Source organism: Pelophylax lessonae (genome assembly GCF_965119305.1).
Source record: "Pelophylax lessonae genome assembly, chromosome: 3".
Classification (NCBI taxonomy): Eukaryota; Metazoa; Chordata; class Amphibia; order Anura; family Ranidae; genus Pelophylax; species Pelophylax lessonae.
Window position 1 is genome coordinate 494149683 of NC_138770.1, and position 19952 is coordinate 494169634.

General features: G+C 42.5%; 1 protein-coding gene and 1 pseudogene across 2 annotated transcripts in view; both read left to right on the forward strand.

Annotated features, from left to right (window-relative positions):
- The first annotated feature begins 530 nt into the window (after positions 1-530).
- SRSF7 (serine and arginine rich splicing factor 7) lies at positions 531-11357 on the forward strand. The gene is made up of 7 exons (XM_082249739.1): positions 531-674; positions 5014-5194; positions 5650-5826; positions 7233-7307; positions 8074-8175; positions 9646-9717; positions 11184-11357. The coding sequence occupies exons 1-7, from the start codon at positions 647-649 to the stop codon at positions 11236-11238; spliced, it is 690 nt and encodes a 229-aa protein (XP_082105865.1). The 5' UTR covers positions 531-646; the 3' UTR covers positions 11239-11357.
- A 3986-nt stretch (positions 11358-15343) lies between these two features.
- The window catches only part of LOC309550600, a 36412-nt pseudogene continuing 31803 nt past the window's right edge, over positions 15344-19952 (forward strand). The window contains exon 1 of the transcript in view: positions 15344-15375. The product of the transcript in view is annotated as an uncharacterized misc_RNA (transcript). The remainder of the gene's footprint in view (positions 15376-19952) is intronic.

A 19952-nucleotide genomic window follows, 5' to 3' on the forward strand; every position in this document is an offset into this window, starting at 1 on the left:
GTAACCATATTGCTACACTTGGAGGCGCCCCACTTATCGTTTATACTCTGTAGCTCCTGCTGGATTTTGCTTCTAATCCCCTTGTGGAGACGACATTTTATGGTTACACAACCTATTACATTGCTATAATCTTTTTATATGGACTATATACTGAAGGCTGAGTCATATGAGTTTATTATGGGGAAATTAGCTTTGATATAGGGGTGCTATGGATTACAAACATGTTTCCAGAAAGAATTATGCTTCCAGTACAAGGTTTTATTGTATATATGTGTGTATATAGATATATATACACACACTAGAATGCTGTACGTTGTATGCAGTGCTCCTAGGTTCAGTTTATTTGTACAGTGAAATGTGGCGGTTTATGAATGGCCTGTGGTTTGTATCTATGGTGAAGCTCTGCATTGTGTCCTCCGAGCTCCATAGACACCACACACAATATGGGCGGAGTGATTCAGACTACTGCCCTAATCCGCCCGCGCTTCCTCAATGTGGGCGTTCCCAAGTTTTACGTAACACACTTTGACCCAATGGGAGCCAGGTATCTCTGCAGGCTGTTGTAGTTCTTATTAGAAACGAGCAGGCGCTCCGCCATATTCTGCTTCTAATCAGCCTTGTTGCGGGATATTGTACGGGCGGAATCATGTCGCGATACGGGAGGTATAGTGGCGGTAAGTGTACACGTCGCTGTGTGACGATGCGTGGCTTAGGGACTCCATTGTGTAAGAAGGTGGCGCATGGATCTAGGTTGCCTAGCAGGCGTTTCCAAGGCATGTGTGGCCTGCAGCCGCCATTTTGTGAGACGAGCTGGTCACGTGCTCGGTCTAGTGAGCTGGGCGGTATATTTCTTCGGGAGGGAGAATCTCCCCTCATTTGTATCGTGAACGGAGAGGTGAGTGTTTGGAATGTCCTGTGTGTCCCCCCCCCACTACCCGAGTACAGCGGGCTCCGGGTTACCTCGTGTTTACTGAGCACTGCTCCGGGTGCTGCTCTCTCTGCTGGTGTGTGTGTGCCCGCCATCACAGGGGCTCTGCCGCCATCTCCTCTATACCCGCACACACATCATGGCGCCATGATTCCGGATTTTCGCGGGCTTGCTGTAGAAGAAGACACCGCCCGGCCTGTGTGCGATCACTCCAATATTGGCTCCAGTGATCATGGGTCAGAGATTTTTTATTGTTTTTTTTCTGTTTTTCCTATACAATGATCAGCTCGGTGCTTATCGCACATTTTATTGTCTCGTAGCTTCCCTGTTAGGATGTGGCGGCTACATTGCTTTCTATATTACGCAGCGATTGTGAGCATTCACTTTTTACAGGCTCTTTTTTTGGGGCTTTTTACAGGCGGTTTTTTTTTTTTTGGCTTTTTACAGGCTTTTTTTTTTTTTTGCCTTTTTCATGCTCCTTTTTTTATTTATTTTTTTTTTTTTTGGCTTTTTACAGGCGTTTTGCTTTAGGAGACAAAATGCTCAGATGTTACCTAAGGCAATTGAAATGAAAGGGATTTTGCTTGATGAGCGTTTTACAAAGTTAAATACGCTAATGTGTGAACAGGGCCTAAGCGTATTGTTTTGGGGCATTTGCAGTGTCTGGAGGCAGGCATTGACTTCTAACAAAAATGCTTGTAATTTGCCAAAAAAGAAGCTCCTGTACTTTGAGGTTCAGGAGACGACGTTCATATGTGAACAGGGGTCATTGAAATGGATTTTGTTTGTTGGAGATGAGCGTTTTATGAGGTGTGAGCAGGGCCCAAGCCTCGTACACGTGGTGAGATAATGGCTGTCTGTGGTGTTTTTGTCACATGCTGGTCTCCTATCACAAATGGTTGAAATAGAATAGAAGTTTGGAAGGATTTGAATGTAGTCTTAGGATGTGTTTGAGGAATACTGTGCTGTGAAAATCACTCCTCTGGTTACATACAAGAAATGTTTTGTTTGCCCCTTCGGATAATTTTGTATGAACTGTGGTGATCAGCTCTTGGAAGATCTGTACCAGCGATCAGATTATCACACAATCTCTTCCAAAGCAGTATTGTTCATCAGATTTTCTGATAGTGTGCTAGGTTTTCTTTCCTCTATTTTCACATGCTCATAACAGAACACGCTTTCCCGCAGATCTATTAGTTACAAGGATGAGGCAATTTACTACATACAGGGGTGTTTAAAATGATCAGCTTTTATTTATGTAAAACCTTCTTCATTTTTGTTTGCTGTAACTGCTTATAAAATAATAGCCATAGTTTGACTTTAATTTGTTAGTGTATTTTAAATGTGCTAGTACATGGAACGCTCCCAGAGATTGCATCTCCCTGCCCTGTGTTGTTGCTAGGAAGTCCAGCTTTTACAGTTCTCTCTGCCACCACAGGAGGGAGCTCTCACACTCTGGGTGAGGGGGTTGGATTAGATTGAGCTCACTCGTGTGGTGGTGGACAGTAACAGCAAGGCGGGACAGATATGTAATCTGAGGCTTCAGGTCAGGCTTTAATGAGGCATATGAATGGCCTACATCTATAGCAAGGGCAATATTTAACTTTTGGCCAGACCTGCAGTTTGTTTTTATCTCTAGATGTCCCTTATCTGCATAGGCAGTGTTTTTTTTTTTTTTAAGGTGAACTATGCCTTTAACCCTTTTTGCTGCCAAGTCTGTGCATCATAGGGACTCAATGGGGGGGGATAGAAGCCACCTGATTGATTTAAAAACCCAACCACCACTATGTATCATGGGCTGGTTGCCATTTCCGGGGCATGCTCCATTTTAAGGTTTAATATATTGGGTAATTTACATGGTGCCACCTCATCTTTTATTTTTACAAACTAATGGGCAATTTATTGTTTGTGTGCCCTAAAATTTACATTGGTGTATATATATATTTTTTTTCATTATTAAACACTTTGTTTCCTTGACCGTGGCGCTTAAACTGTGTAACAGGAAATTGGAACTACAACTATTTTAAAGTAGATGACAGGTCAGTGTCCGCTCAGTTTATGCAGAGTATACATGGACAGCCCGCCACCATTCATAACACATGGCAACTTCTTAAGGTTGGAGCATTTGCAATCTGCTTCTAGCTTGCATTTTAAGGCCTCATGCACACTGGATGTTTTTACAGCTGCTGTTTTTGGCATCAGACTTTTTTTTATATACAGCCAATAAATGCCACAGCATGTTATGCTATGTGTTCATGCACACACAGGCTGTTGGCAGCAGTTTCTGGCTGTAAAAAAAAAAAAAAGGAAAAACTAGTGTGTTTTGTGTGGCGTTTTTTTCAGCTGTAAAAACACTCCCAACGTCAAACACTGAAACTCTAAAAAACTGCTGCTAACTGGCGGTTTTTGACTTTTTTTTTTTTTTTTTTTTATTCCATTGCTTTTTTAAAGCCTGGGTTCTGTTTCAAGTTGTCATTCATGGAACATAACCTGGGTTCACACTGGTGCGTCCTCAACATCGCATGTGATTTGCACCAAAAACGCACCGCATTCCTGCGTACATCACATGTGATATCTGTGCGATGCAATTTGAGCCATATATTTTGCATGGTTCAAATTGCATCCCATTTGCACCAAAATGTTGTAGGACCCCCCTTTTTTTTTTCCCCTCACACCTCAGCGCATTGCATGGGTGTGAACACCCATGCAATACTGGCAGGCGCACTGCATTTTGAAATCTGTTTCAGGATATTGTTCATGGAACATGAAGCCCTGTTGACATTGTGCCAATTTGTCACGTCAAATCGCTTGTCAAACCAGGGCCTATAGCCGGCAACAGCACCGCTTCACACTGAGGGTAGGTTTGAAATCATTCAACTGAACACGCGCAATTTCACAATTGCATGTCGGTGCGACTTCGGGGGGCGATTTGACGGACATCTGTATGGGTTCATGCCCAGATGTCTTTTTGAAATCGCCCTGAAGTCACCAAAAGTAGTGCGGAGGCTACTTTTGGGAATCGGAGTGGCGCCACAAAGTCAGGGTTGCACCAATTCGGACAGTGATGTTGCCGGCAATAGGCTCTGATTTGAATGCGATATAACATGTCAAATCTGCCGATGAACGGGGGCTCAATGTCCCATGAACGACCCCCCGAAACAGATTGCAAAGTGCAGTGAGCTTGACAGAATCTCATTGCATATTGTGATTTTGATGCAGGGGAAAAAAGGGTCCACATTTGCACCAAAATGTTGAAGGACCCTTTTTTTTTTTTTTTTTTTTTTTTTTTTCCCCCACCTAAATCTTATCGCATGGGTGTTAACACCTATGCAATGCCATTCTGAAAAGCATTGCATTGTGGGAAAGTCTGAGTTACTAAAATAGCACAGGGGTGAATTTTAGCTGAAAAACAAAGCTACTGGCGTTTTTATTAAAGAGGTTGTAAACCCATAAAAATTATTTTTTTCACCCTGAAAGAGAAACGCATAATGAGCTAGTATGCATCGCATACTAGCTCATTATGAAATACTTTACCTTTAGAACGAGCCCCTGTTCTTCCGGGAACGCGGCATCCGGTCATCTGAATGGCCGGAGCCGCAATGACGTCACTTCCGCGCGCTGACGGTCACGGCACAGGGCTCTGAAGGAACGGCCAGAGCGCATGCGTCAGTGACGTCACTGGCTGCATGTAAGGTAAATATCTCCTAAACGGTACATGTTTAGGAGATATTTACAGTACCTATAGGTAAGTCTTATCATAGGCTTACCTATAGGTACAAGGAGGGTTTACTTCCTCTTTAAGTCCAGTGTGCATGAGTCCTAAAGCTGAACAAGGCAAAAGTTAGTTACTATGAAGAGCTGCTTGCTGTTTTACTAAATAATTTACCTTCCTGTTTCCTTGTTTAGGAAATTAACCTCGTGTTTTTTTTTCTTCTTCTTCTTTTGGTATTGTCCTACATGCTCTTCCCCCTTCATCAACGGTTTGAAAAACTGACAGAAAATATTTAAAATTATCCTTTCCAAATGTAACTTTCTTTTTCCCATTATTTGCCATTAATTGTTTACTGTCTATTTTCTATTCTTAGAAGCAAAAGTATACGTTGGTAATCTTGGTACTGGTGCTGGCAAAGGCGAGTTGGAGAGAGCTTTTAGTTACTACGGTCCCCTGCGTACAGTTTGGATTGCACGAAACCCTCCAGGATTTGCTTTTGTTGAATTTGAAGACACACGAGATGCTGAAGATGCAGTGCGTGGTTTAGATGGAAAGTATGTTGAACTTTCGAAAGGCTTTTCTTACGTCCTGAAAACAATCTGCATGTCAGAGGTGGTGTAGAAACCTAAAGAGGGGAATAAGGGTGGTGCCCATAGCAAACAATTAAACAATACAGCGACAATCATTTAAAGTAAGGCCTCGCCTGCACTGCTGAACGCTCTCAGGTTCCAGACAAGTTCTGTTCTGCTGCATATCAAGTATTCGGCACACTTGAGTGCAAAATGCCTGGTCGGTTACAGCACTCTTGCCATTCTTCTGCTAGCCCCAATGTTTTTACTGTGTCCTGTAGTGATGTAGGGGCTGGACGATGAAACCACAGAGCATGGTAGGAGACTCTAGTGTTATTGGTGCCATACTGTGTTTCTGTTAAGACTTGATAATTATGTCTAAAATGATATGCCTTGGCAATTTTGTAATTTTTTTTTCCCCCTCCTTCCTCTGAATACAGGGTTATCTGTGGCTCAAGAGTTAGAGTAGAACTATCAACAGGCATGCCGCGTCGTTCCCGCTACGATAGGCCACCAGCCCGAAGGCCATTTGATCCAAGTGACAGATGTTATGAATGTGGTGAAAAGGGGCATTATGCATACGACTGTCAAAGATACAGCAGGCGCAGAAGGAGCAGGTATACAGTTTGTCTTGGCTGGCTGTGATCAGAGGCACTCGACAAGTTAAAATGTTTGTTGTGGATGGTTTTTAAAGCAGCAGTCCTTAAGTTAATTGTAATCAAATATCTGACTGCCCAGTGGACCAGACTAGATAATTATGCAGGTTGTAAGACTTTATAGTTCTTTTGCTGTGGTATTAGATTTAGCTAGTCACCTAAAAGAAAATTTAAACGTGTCAAACATATGTGACTGGGCAGAACTGACAGACTATGCTTTACTATATTTTCTTCTGCTATACTATCTCTCCAAATTATGCAATTTGAGATCCTTTATCCTGGCTGAACTAGTGCAAATGCTTGGGGGGGAGGGGGGAGAGACAACATCTAGTCAACAGGAAATCTATGGCCTGGTTTTTTTTTTTTTTCTTTCCCTCCTAGTTTATAATTTTGGCGGTTCTGTCTCTTGCCCTAAAACTATGTTTGACATGTTAATCTTTGAGCAGAATGGAAGCCTTGTTGCATGCTCCTGCAGCTTATGGGAGGTTTATAGGAAGCCATCAGAATAGTATAGTAAATGGTGGTTTTGTTTTTTTATTGGGTTAGTTCTCAGTATCTGCTGCAGCCTTAAACCTGTGGCACAATTTAAAACTGTTAGAATGGTGGACTGCTGCTTTTCTGTTCTGGTACGTTTTGGCTTGTTTTACTTTTGAATTGTTCAATTATATTAATAATCACCTGGTCAAAACCTTACAGGTTTCTTCGTTTGAGTCAGTCGCCTTGATTCAGAATGTCACGAGCCTTAAGATTTCATGCTGAGGCGCCTTGCAAATCCGACATTATGATTCTGCTAGACCTTGAGGTGATCAGCATAAGAGGCCAGATCCCCTCAAACCATCTACATCTAGATCCACCTTTATGATTCTGTAGAGGTCATGAAATCTAAGATCTACTGTGATCGCCGTATCAAAGTAATATTGGCTTACTATTGGGGCTCCCCTCCGGTTTAGAAAAGAACTACAGATTGACCACATTCCCATCTAGAAAAACCTTCATGCGTCAATCAAGCCTCATCTGGCTCATATGGCTGTCAGTTTGATCGTCGTTAGATTGGAAGACCTACAGTAGATGAAGCGATCGGCTGGTAGATCCTTCTAGACCGTATAGATCTTCTAGACCTTGGGCCAAAGAGGGTCGACCTGCAGACTTGCAAGGTTTATTTTAACTACCACTTCTAGTCTTTATATTTTAGAATATTTACTTTTAATGTGAAAATGGAATTCCTTTTTTAACAAGTTTTTTTCTCCTGGGTAGATCTATTCAAGGCAAATAGGTTACCTATTTTTTTCCAGACTTTGGCAATGTCTGGTTAGGTTGCATTGTCCTTGTATTTTAGACAATTAAATAACTTGTTTTAAAATATTCAGGTCTAGATCCCGCTCTCACTCAAGATCTCGGGGAAGAAGATATTCCCGATCACGTAGCAGAAGCCGTGGTAGGAGGTAAGTTCATCTAATAGCAACCCACCGTTTAGTACAGTACATTACAATAGAAACTTTGAAATGCTCACTTAGGGTAGGTTGATACTTGAAGCTGGGGGGGTCAAATAGATTTTTCTCATGTTCTCTTGTCTTCCAGTGTTTTATATAAACTATTTTGGGTACGATTTTATACAGAAGGATAGAAAACAGTTGCCTAGTTGGGCTTCTGCCCCTTTTTTCCTAAGAAAGGGCAGGGCAGGAGCTTGGCTTTATTAGTTGCCCCTTTTAGTATATGGGAGGGGGGGTGGGGTGTTACTTTGGTTATGTGAAGCTAGAAGATAAAGAATAGCCCGCTAATATCAGCTTGGGAAAAGAGATGTCACTGGCTTCTCCTGCTGACCATTGTTTCATGGTCTCCTGTAATAGCTTCATGAGTCCATTCCTCACCAACAAAGCGGCATCTAGAAGTGCAGGTATCGGAAGTATAAACTGGTGGTTTGATTTACTGTACCTAAATTGATTTAAATGGGGTTTTCAGTTGAAACCTGATGAGAGTAATAGTGTGAAAACGGGGATGTTTGGGCAAAAACTTGTTTGTTCATTTTCTTTTGTGGTGCAGCAAAGATGACTGTTAACTTGATAAATGACATGACATTTTGGTTGGCTGTCCCTTCACTTAGAATCTGTAAGAGCTTGCAGTCTGATGTGTTGGTAGTGATGAATAGTTAATGCATTTTCTAGCATTAAGCAAGATGTTCATTTTTATGTTCTGTGTTTCTTTCTGTAGGTCCAGGTCTGCTTCTCCCCGGAGATCAAGATCTGCTTCACCACGTAGGTCCAGAACTGGAACTCCACGCCGATCTCGATCTCCTTCTGTTAAAAGATCTCGGTATGTAACTCAAGTTTAAACATGGCTTTTACAGAAGGTCTTCCAGCTACTATGCAGAAGCAGTATAGGACCTACCTGGGAATCTCTTAACCTCAATTTGTTGTCATGGGGTTGATGTCCTAAATCTGGTGCAGCTGTGTGTGATGGCCAATGTAAGCTTCTAACTTTAGCTTGTTCAATTAAGCTTTGGCAATAAAACCTGGCAGCTAATTGGTTTCTATGCAGAGTTTTGCACATTCCAGTTTTAGTAAATTATTCCCAATGCTCCTATGTTTGCATAAGTAAAACATGGGGTGTGATCTGGATCTCCCATACCATATAAAAATATTTTATTGAATAAATATATAAAAATAAGCACATTGAAAAAGAGAGATGGACTGCTCAGTGGCATCAAATACATCCAATACATATAAAGTAAAAAATGTATGAAATAACAGCATGGACATGCATAATAATTGTATAGACATTTGCAAAACATGATAAAATGTAGCACCCTTGATGCGTTTCGTGAAAATGTAGTTCCCTTCCTCAGAAATGGGTGTTTATCATATCTATTCAAAGTAAAAATATATATAATATTATTGATGTACATGCGCATATACGGAGTGTCGAATAAATAAACGACAAAGCCATCGAGACTCCATACTCACTGAATCAGTTCCAGAATGGGGACACTGAGAACGATGGTCCAATGGACCATCGTTCTCAGTGTCCCCATTCTGGAACTGATTCAGTGAGTATGGAGTCTCGATGATGGCTTTGTCTATATTCGACACTCCGTATATGCGCATGTACATAATCAATAATATATATATTTTTACTTTGGATGGAGATGATAAACGCCCATTTCTGAGGAAGCGAACTACATTTTCGCGAAACGCGTCAAGGGTGCTACATTTTATCATGTTTTGCAAATGTCTGTATACAATTATGCATGTTAATGCTGTTATTTCATACATTTTTTTACTTCATATGTATTGGATGTATTTGATGCCACTGAGCAGTCCATCTCTCTTTTTCAATGTGCTTATTTTTATATATTTAATAAAATATTTTTATATGGTATACTACATTGATTTTTGTATGAGTGTGTAGCCTCATCTAAAGTCCCCTGGGCAACCTCTTTTTCTTGTTTTCTATGTTTGCATAAGGGGCATAGACCATTGCACTGCACAACATTGTAGCTTCTTCAAGTTGTGGCTGCGAAGAGATGGGGAGGATAGAATTGCCCTAATGTATGCCCTTTTCCAATGCATGGAAAACCATTCCTACTGGGAACATTCTGTGAAGAGATGGACTATAGTGTCAAAAGTATTTGGACACCTGCCTGTTTGTGTGGTGATAGATGATGTATATTTAAAGATAGCCGATATGCATGCACAATTTAAAACTTGCAATTTTGTAGTGTTTGTGCCTAAAACTAAACTTGCATTTTTTTTTTTTTTCACCCCCCCCCCCCCCCCCTCTCAGATCTAGGTCAAGGTCCAGATCCAGGTCTGTGTCACACCCCAGAACCAGGTCTGTGTCACACCCCAGAACCAGGTAAGATATTTTACCTCAATACAAACTAGAATTGCTGTACTTATTGCAGCTGTTTGTCACGGAAATGTACTGCTGGAACAACCAATATGCATTGCTATAGAACACCTTGAGTACTTTACTAGATTAACTTTTGCGTTAAAATATAATCAAAATGAGAAAATTCCAACAAGCTTTTTACCAGGAACATAATTTTAGGATTCTGAATGTGGTAAATGCAGGGAAAACTTGAATTTTGTATCAACGTATGAACTCGCTGGCTTAAAGGAATATGGTCACCATTCAGTATGTTTTATACCTGTATTCAGGGTGTAACGTGTTACTAAATGAGCTGGACCACTGTCAAGTTGCAGAAAAACTGCTGCAAGTCTTGTTCATATGTTAAGATATAACTTTTTTAAATATACCTATCATCACTAAAGCTGCTGCTGAATCAACCGGCCCATAGCCGAAATGTTAAAACTGAATTAACCCTAGGCTTAACCTAGCATGGTCTCCAAACAAGCTGCAGATGACCTGGATTTTATTTATTTTTTATTTTTTTTCCCCTGTAGGTCAAAGTCGAGATCTCCTTCTCCAAAGGGAGCAAGGTAAATATTGCCATATCCTGGTATTTTACATCTTAACCTCCCTAATATTCCCCTGAATAATTGGTTTTATAATGAAGTGGCACTATTTTTCACATTTGCTATTGCTTTGGAAAGAATTTTAAGTCAAAGGTGTGGGGTGTTCGGGTATATGAACTCCAAGTAATAGGATGTGTTGCGTTTCTAAATTTAGTCTGCTACGATCACGTTAAGCACTTGATTAGATTACATTTATAATATGTTATGTACTCTTTTACAATTAATAAGAATCTATAAAATGTAAGTGCCGGTTCACACTGATCCGAGTTGTCAGACGACTTGGTCGTCTGACAAGTAGCTTCCAATGCTGATAATTTGGTATGATTTGGTAATGATTAAGCACACATATTAGTGTGTGAAACGAGTCTACCTTGCCACTTTTTTTGCCACATTGGGATGTCCAATAGACCTGGATTTTGACCACATCTGAGTGCAGCCATTTCTTTTCATTATTGACTGTCCACGGAGGCGAGCACCGCTGTTGGTCATTAAGCTTCCTATTACCTTGAGCAGTGTATCTCTTTCCTTTTGTAGCTTCCAATGCTGTGCAATGGAACCATTCTAATCAGAGCGACTCAAGTCGCTCCGACTTAGAAAAAGGTTCCTGCACTTTTTTTGCAAAGTCGGAGCGACTTGCATTGACTTCCATTTATGAGAAGTCGTTGCAAGTCGCGCTGCACGGGCGACTTCATTAGTCGTCAAGTCGGGGGCCTTTTAGTCTGATCAGTGTGAACCGGCACTTTAAACTTCAAAACTTCTAGTTTCCCTCTGGGGGCTTCAGTCTCGTTATGAGTTTAGAACTGGAATTGACAACTTCTAATATTTTTTTAAATTTCTTTTCAGTCGTTCACCATCCAGAACCCCAAGGAGGAGCATAAGTCCGGAAAGGAATGGCTAAATGACCACTTGGAATTCATGGCGCTCCTGCCACAATTTTTTTTCACGTTGAATTTTTGTTTTAAGTCTCACGTTGGTAGGCTAGCATATGTCCTTTTTTATATCCTGTCCACATGAAAGTGAAACCTTCTCCCCCCCCCCACCCCCTTTTTTTTTTTTTTTTTTTCTCTAAAATTTAAATTACTTGTGCAATGAACATGAGTTGTCCAGGTTAGTGTCTGCAGGAACCAGATGTACTTTTGCATGGCTGTAGATAATTTCACTTTTTAGAACATGTAAAATAAAAACTTGCCCAGTGGCCAACTATACATATCGTTTTGGCTTGCCTTTTTAAAAATGACGTCTTGAGGGGCTAGACATGGCCATACTAATCATCATGGCTATTGCTAGCAGTATGCCACTGATATCTTCATGGACTGGCTTTTTTTTTTGTTAAGCTGTTATTGATTCTAAAATAAGCAGTTTGACATACTCAAAGCTTGTTTCCTAAAAGCTTTAAACACAGATAATAGAACTTCAAATAATATGATCTAAATAAAGTTTTATTTTCTTTTTTTTTTCAAACTTCTATTTCTGTGTGTGTTTTCTTAATAGTTGTAGAAGTGGCCTAAAAATACAAGGCAGGGGTAAAGAACAAGGTGTTTTGTGTGCAAGTTAATAGATGTGATATGTAGAAAAAGTGCGTTGGAAAATGGATAGAAAAGCTGTGACCTCGGGCACCTTTCTTGTAACTCTACCCCCTCACTCCTGTCTAGAGTGGTGAACCTCTTCTTTTAATCCCTTCCTACTTCCACAGGGGTAAGATCTGTGATCATTCAACCACTGACTTACTATCACCGATTGGAAGCTAGCTTTGCCACCTATTGATCTTGTTAGTCCAGACCTAGAACTTTGACAGCTTGGTCTCTGTGCTGGGAGCATGTAGTCAGAGCGCTTTCAGCACAAACGTCAGCTGCCAATTGATGTGGGCGTTAAAAGCCCACCCTTTTGCTGCTGTGCATGTTATGCAGGCGGCAACAGGCTAAAGCCCCCCCCCCCCCCGCATAACCAACTTGGGATGTGGTGTATCTGAATTTCGCTAAGGTATTTGGCACTGTTCCTCAAACGGTTAATCTACAAGCTAAGGTCTGCAGGCATCGACCTCAAGGTTTGTTCTTGGATAGAAAACTGGTTACATTGGCGTGTCCAAAGGGTGGTGATAAATAACGCCTATTCGGGTCCTGGGACCAATTTTGTTTAATTTATTCATCAATAACATAGAGGACCAGAGGTCCAGTTGTGGTCGCCAATCCCCAGAAAGGATGTGCTAGAACTGGAGTCCAAAGAAGGGCAACTAAACTAATACAGGGATTGGAGGACCGTTAATTATAAGGAGCGATTACAATTGCTTAATTTTTCTTGGAGAGGGGACATGATGGCGATTTACAAATACCTCAATGGCGATCCTAGCATAGGTAGAAAACTATTTGATCCCAAGGAGTGCAAGAAGACACGGCCACACAATTAGAGGAGAGGCGGTTTAAGCTGCGTAAGGGGTTCTTCACTGTAAGGGCGGTAAGAATGTGGAACTCTCTTCCTCAATTGGTGGTAGCTGCGGGGAGTATGGCTACATTTAAAAGACTCTTGGACGTGCATCTCACAGATGACAACATTCAGGCTTATGGGAAATGAGCAGGCCACTGACACACACACACACACACCCCTGTATAGGTTGAACTGGATGGACTGATGTCTTTATTCATCCTCAACTACTAAAATTTTTTTTTTTGGATTTTTCCCTTTTTACTTTCTTCTACCACAATAGAAGTGGTGTATAGTATGGCTGAAACAACTTAACCACATAGTTGATAAGTCTGTGAATGTATGAGGGGGGCTGTCTCCTACCGATGCTTGTAATAACAGCCAAGCTGCTGTTTGGCTGCATCGGTTATAAGAAAGCCGACCATTGGCTCTATAAACGATACAACCACCAGAAGTAGAAGGCCACGTACATGCGTTGCTTTGGTATGAAAGGGGGTTGACTTAAAGCATTAAGGCAAAAAAAAAACACCCATGCCGTTCGGCTCATGCTACGGTCAACCACAGCCTATGAGGAGGATGCAGTTGATGGGGCTGAGCCACACTGGGTGTTAACAGAAGCACACAGTGCAGCTAGGGATCAAGCCCACACAAGTACCCCTATAGCAGGCTGCTTAAATGTAGGAGGTACCAGTGAGGGAACCCAGAAGAGGATCAGAACTCTTGCAAAGAGCAGCTAAGTATGACAAGTTTAAAAGAAAATCCCGTTCGTTTTAAGGGCTCCCTGCAGGGAAGATCACCATTTAAGCCCGGAGGAGCTATATAGGTAGATAGACTGGAGGTAAATTAAGTCATTCTAAAGTAAGTTTACCAGTATTGTGCATTCTATTTAATGTTTTCTCTTTCGTTCATTAACGGACAAAGCTCCTGTCATTCTTGACCATTGGGTTATACTGCCTCCTCCTACAGTAGTAGGACACTAGGCAGAAAAAAAAAAAACTTCTGGCTACACCCAGGGGGGTATACTTCCTCTCCCTGCTATAGTCACTCAGTTTTTTTTTTTTTTTTTCCTGCCTAGTCAGGAGTAAGGACCTAGTTCTTTGCTGGGATCTGTAGTACTGGCAAAATTTTTTAGATGGTAAATTTTCTGGAAAAATCCAGGGGGAAAAAAATTAACTACTGGGCTACGGGTTGGATAATATAGATCCAGTGGTCACCCCGGTCTGGCAAGTGCACGCAGGCCTTAGCACCGTGCTAGGTTGGCCGTGGCATAGTCACACTGGATGGGGACTGGCCCTGCGAGTTAAACGTCTTTCAAGGTCACATTCGACCTGGCCTCGGTCTGAGTCGCAGCGTTCCTGTTGGCTGACAGCCCTCCATTTAGATGGAGAGGATCTGTTTGGAGCAGTGCCCACCTGGTGAGTAGCTATCGTTCCCACCCCTGAAGGATTTTGGGGTGGACGTGGGCCCCTCCTTGGGACGGTCGGAGCCTGGGTTCCCGCAGGCACCTCCCCCTCTGCACATATGCTGGGGATGTAATTTTTGGGTGGTCTGGCCACTCTCCTGCGGTGGGGGCAGGATGCTAACTGGTGAGGGGGGGGGGGGGTGAGTCCCTGGCAACCGGATGATCGACTGGCAGGGGGGAAGGTTGTACCTGGTGAGGTATCCTGCCAGGACCCCCCACTATCCAGCCTGGATCTGTCCTGAGGCCTGGTCTCCCGATTCTGGGTCCCTGTAGGCCTCGTGGTGCCGCATTAGGTTGCCATTTTGTTGTAGCCTTGTGTATTCTTATACACCGTGGCCATGTGGTGGTTCTGGCCAGATTTGCTGTTTGGAGGCTGAAGAGTGGGAAATTTGAGTGGAGAGTGATAAAGTTTTTGATTTTGACTGTTTGCATTTTAAGGGGCTCTTTTCTTGCAGGTTTTTGAGGGGGGTTTTCCCTTTTTATAGCCTTTTTTCTCCTTTCATCCTTCCAGGACAGCCTACATTTGAGAGATTGTGGCTCTGCCTCACAGGAAACGACTAATTTGCAGCTGTTTAAAAGGGTCCCACCCATCCTTCGCTTCAGTTCAGTTGTTTGCAACCTCACATCGGAACGTTTGTTTTTTTACTAACCTAGCCAGCAAATAGCTGGCCAAAACGGTACCCCTGGAAGGCAGCTTCGGTCGGCCTAATAGTTGGTTCCTCCCTAGCTGTGTCCTTGGAAGAGGAACTTTCAGGTCGCCAAACATACCAGGTAGTGCGGTTTGCCTTATGGTGAAGGTCCCTCATACCTGAAGTCCTGCTTGTCTCTGCAGGAAGTCTCCATTCGCTTCGTTGGGCGGTAAGGATTTTCGAATTTCCTGCCAGCGGTGAGCCCCAAGCCTCGCTATGGAGACAGGAAGTTCCGGCGGAAGGGGCAGAGCGGCTGATTCCCGGAAGAGACCCAGCGTGGAGGAGACGCCGGGTCTGTGTGAGCTCAGTACAGCCATGGCTGACTCTCCGACTCCGAGAGGGCGGAAGCCCCAGAAGGAGACACAAGTGGCCGCAATCCTTACAGGGGAGAAAGCGGCAAAGCAGGTGGCGTCAGGAACGGGTAAGTGATACCGATGGCGGCCGACTGCTGTCTTTTGAGTGACAGGTATGCCGTTCCATTTCTTCCTGCATGTTAGCTGTGTGGTAGACAAGAGGGTTATGTCGCTTCATGGTGTCCTTTCTTCTTGTCTTCATGTGTTTACACAGGAAGCCCCTGCCAGACCCCTATCCTCAGCTAAAAAATGTGGGGTTAGATTGTCTAAGTCTTACACAAAGCCCTTATGCACTACTTGAACTTTTAAGTTAGTGGGGCAGGACCTAATGAAAGATTTTCTTAAGTCTATGAAGGAGGAAATGGCAGCTGCCATTCAGTCGTTTAAGGCTACAGCAGCTATCCCTCAAGTCCCAGCAGAGAAGTAGCGAAAGATAATGCTTCCTCCCAAGACTGGGTGGTCAAAAGGACCCCCATCCCTCTGGGCAGATTCTCTATCCATTCCCTCAACTCAGGTTAGGGAACAAGAGGATCCAGAAGAAGGTTCTAGTTATTTATTTAAGAGACCCTTCAAGTTCAGATAAGGACTCATAGTAACAGTGAAGGGGAAAAAGACAAAAATCTTTTTTCCTTGGAATATATGCAGGGTCTTCTTAAAGTGATACATGACACTGAAGGAATCCCTACCCCTACAAAGGAGTCTTCCTGCAAAGACAAGGTGTACAAAGGCTTGGGAAAAGCCCAGTACAGAACCATTCCCATTCACCAGTCGTTAAGACATAATACACCAAGAATGGAAATTGCCTACACATGCCTTTTCCAGACCAAAAAACTGGAAAAGGTTTCCCTTTGAGCCTCAAGAATTGGAAGTATTCACAAAAAATCCTAAACTTGATGCTCCCCTGGCACAATTATCAAAAGGAACAGATTTATCCTTTGAAAATGCCGGGCATATTACAGATCCTATGGATCGCAGGATTGAATCCATATTAAGCCTGGGATTCTAATACATATAATACAACTATAGCCTTAGCTGATACCTGTATGGCCAGGAATACAGACTTTTGGCTCAAGGAACTTTCAAAATGTGTCCGCAATATGGCAGGATCACAAGACCTGATAGATTCCCTGGCCATGATTGGTAAAGCTGCATCCTACCTAGCAGACGCAGCTGTGGAGTCATTAGTAGCATCTGCTAAAACAGCAGCATTAATAAATTCTGCCAGAAGGGCGCTCTGGGTCAAAGCTTGGGAAGGTGATGTAAAAGGTAAGACTCTGTGTGCTCTACCCTTTGAAGGTTCATTACTGTTCGGTTCAGGACTAGATGATACCTTGTCCAGATCTGCAAAAAAAGGGAAAAAATTTCCCACTAAGAAAAAGGACAAATCAGGAAGATGTTCCTTTCGGAACTTCCAAGGCAAGAATCAAAAAAGGCCGTTTAGGGCCAAGAAAGGTGGTCCTGGAAAAGGAAAACAAGGGGACAAATTGTTGTTCCTTAAACCTGGACCTAAGTCCAAAGAATCTAACTGACGCCAGCGTCAGAGTAGGGGGCAGACTGACCCATTTTGCTTCCCAATGGGAAAACATCTCTGCCAGTCCCTACTTTCTTCATCGGGAAGGGTACCAATTGGAGTTTGTCTCACAACTGGTATGGTATCAAAGATGATAGTGTTCTATACCTCAAAAATAGAACAAAAGTTCTCCAGGGAGAACATTTATACGGTCAGATAAAATCCGTACCAAAATGTCTTTATGACAATGTTGGATTTAAGAGATGCTTACCTACATGTTCAAATTTATTGAAAACATCAAGCATTTCTCAGATTCATCATAGTAACAGAAGAGGGTACTGCACGTTGGCAGTCCAGAGCTTCTCTTTTTTGCTTGGCAGCAAGTCCAGGGATCTTTACAAAAATCTTGGCCAAGGTAGTAGGCCTCCTGTACCTACTAGGCCTAAAGTTGAGCCTGTGTCTGGAAGATATGTTGATTTGTATAAAATCAGCAGATCTACTGGGCCAAGGGTGTCTATGGTACAAGATAGATCCCAGACTCAAAAAACTCGTTCTCCCAAGGGAAAAGGTGAAAGAAGTGGTCTCAGCAGTAAAAAGACAGAAGGATATGCTGGGCTTGGAGGCCCTAGCACAACCTTGGCCTTTCAGGCTAACCTATGTCTTTCCCCCCACAGAACCTAATATCAAGAGTTCTGCAGAATCGCAGCGGATGGCCGCAACCACGCCTCATCCTAGTCAAACCTGGGTAGCCAAAAAGAACGTGATTTGTAACCCTGGTGTCTCTATCAGTGACAGTACTTGGGAAACTACCAGAAATTCCAGACCTGTCACTACAAGGACCTCTGATTCACCCCAGACCACAGTTTTTTCAATTAACAGTCTGGATAGTGAACTATAAATATTAAAAGAAAAAGAATGCTCAGACAGTCATTGAAACCCTCCTTTCAAGTAGAAAGCCAGTAACTAGAAAAATTTATTCCAAAATCTGGAAGACATTTTGTACTTGGCAGAGTCAGAAGAAGGATTCCTCTGCCTCAACCCCAAGGATCCTGGATTTCTTACAGGATGGGGTAGATAAGGGGGTGGCGGTGAACACCCTTAAAGTACAAATAGCGGCACTTTCTGTTTTTTTAGACAAAAGGTTAGCCCAAGAACCTTTAAGAGATTTCTGTTGGCTCAAAGAAGGGGATCTGCAATTAACAGAACTATTGTTCCAGCCTGGAACTTAACGCTAGTACTAGAGGCATTATCTAGTGAAGCATTTGAACCTTTAAACAAAATTATTTATTTTGTCTATTAAGTTAACTTTTTTGTTAGCAATCACCACAGCCAGGAGAGTGGGAGATTTGCAAAGCTTATCCATAAAAGAACCCTTTATGAGAATTCTCCAAGACAGGGTGATTCTTAAACCAGATCCACTGTACCTGCCCAAGGTAGTGTCATCTTTTCATAGGAATCAAGAGATGATGGTTCTCCCATCCTTCTGTGAGAAACCTAAGTGTGCAAAAGAAGAGAAATTCCATTGCTTAGATGTAAGAAGATGTCTTCTAGCATATCTAGAAAGAACCAAGGGCTTTAGAAGATCTAGTCACTTATTGGTTCTACATTCTTGACCAAGAAAGGGTTTACAAGCATCAAAACCCTCAATCTCTAGGTGGATTAAACAAGCCATTAGTTTGTCATATAAGGTGTCAGGTACCCCCACACCAACAACTCTAAAGGCACATTCCACAAGGGGCATGGCAACTTCCTGGGCCGAAAAAGCCGGAGCATCCTGGGAGCAGATCCGCCATGCTGCCACCTGGTCCAGTCAAGATACCTTCCTAAAGCACTATCATGTGGAAGTACTGTCGCAACAAGACCTTGCCTTTTGGCAGAAAGGTTTTACAGGCAGTGGTCCCGCCCTAAGGTAGGCCAGTATGGATTCCTCTCAAATGTAGGCCATCCTGGAAGGATGAAAGGAGAAAACTTAAACTCAAAGGTGGCAGCCCTAGATGTCACTGCTATCCCCAACACCCGGGAGAGCAGTCCGTCTAGTAGAGGTGGTGAGAGGACTTGTAAGTAGGCCTAGACAGTTGGTAATTGGGGATTCTATAATCAGAAGGACTGATAGAATAATTTGTCGCCAGGATTGCCTCAACTGAATGGTTTGCAGTCTCCCTGGTGCCAGGGTTCGGCATGTGGTGGACCGGGTTGAAAAATTACTGGGAGGGGCTGGGCATGACCCAGCTGTCTGGGTCCACATCGGAACCAATGACAGAATATATGGAAGGTGGAGTCTGCATAACCACTTAAGCCCCGGAAGATTTTACCCCCTTCCTGACCAGACCCCTTTTTTCAACTTGGCACTTAGTGACTAACTGACAATTGCGCGGTCATCCAATGCTGTACCCAAATGAAATTTACGTCCTTTTTTCCCCCACAAACAGAGCTTTCTTTTGGTGGTATTTGATCACCTCTGCGCTTTTTATTTTTTGCGATATTAATAACAGAGTGAAAATTTTGCAAAAAAATTACATTTTCAACTTGGTCTTTTAAAAAATATCCAATATACTTAATTTATGTCATTTTTTGCCCAAAATGGTTTGCGCAAAAGTTATAGCGTCTACAAACTATGGTGTAAATAATTAAATTTATGCAGCTTTAATTTCTGACTGCCTATCTCATTTCATGAAGTGCTAAAATGGCAGGGCAGTACAAACCCCCCCCCCCCCCCCCAAACTACCACTTTTTGGAAAGTAGACATCCTAAGGAATGTCCTGAGAGGCATGTTGAGCTCATTGAATATTTCATTTTTTTTGTCACAGGTGTTTGTGTAAAAAAGAAATTTCTTTTTTTTTTTTTCACTTTTCAAAGTTGTCATTGAAATGATATATTGCTCACACATGCCATGGGTATATGTGTAATTACAGCCCAAAATATATTCTGCTGCTTCTCCTGAGTACAGGGATACCACATATGAGACTTTTTGGGAGCCTAGCAGTGTATGGGAGCCCGAAAACAAATCACCATCAGAATTTCAAAGGGCGTACATTTTTCATTGCATTTTCTCACTACCTATAACGGTTTAGGAGGCCCTGAAATGTCAAAATACCACAAAATCCCCCCAAATTAACCCATTTTGAAAAAGTAGACAGCCCAAGCTGTTTGCTGAGAGGCATGGTGAGTGCATGGAATATT

Coding starts and splice junctions, on each gene's coding strand:
- SRSF7 (XM_082249739.1), top strand. CDS start 647: ATGTCGCGATACGGGAGGTATAGTGGCG. Junction 5,195..5,649: donor GTGCGTGGTTTAGATGGAAA/GTATGTTGAACT, acceptor CTCTGAATACAG/GGTTATCTGTGGCTCAAGAG. Junction 5,827..7,232: donor AGCAGGCGCAGAAGGAGCAG/GTATACAGTTTG, acceptor TAAAATATTCAG/GTCTAGATCCCGCTCTCACT.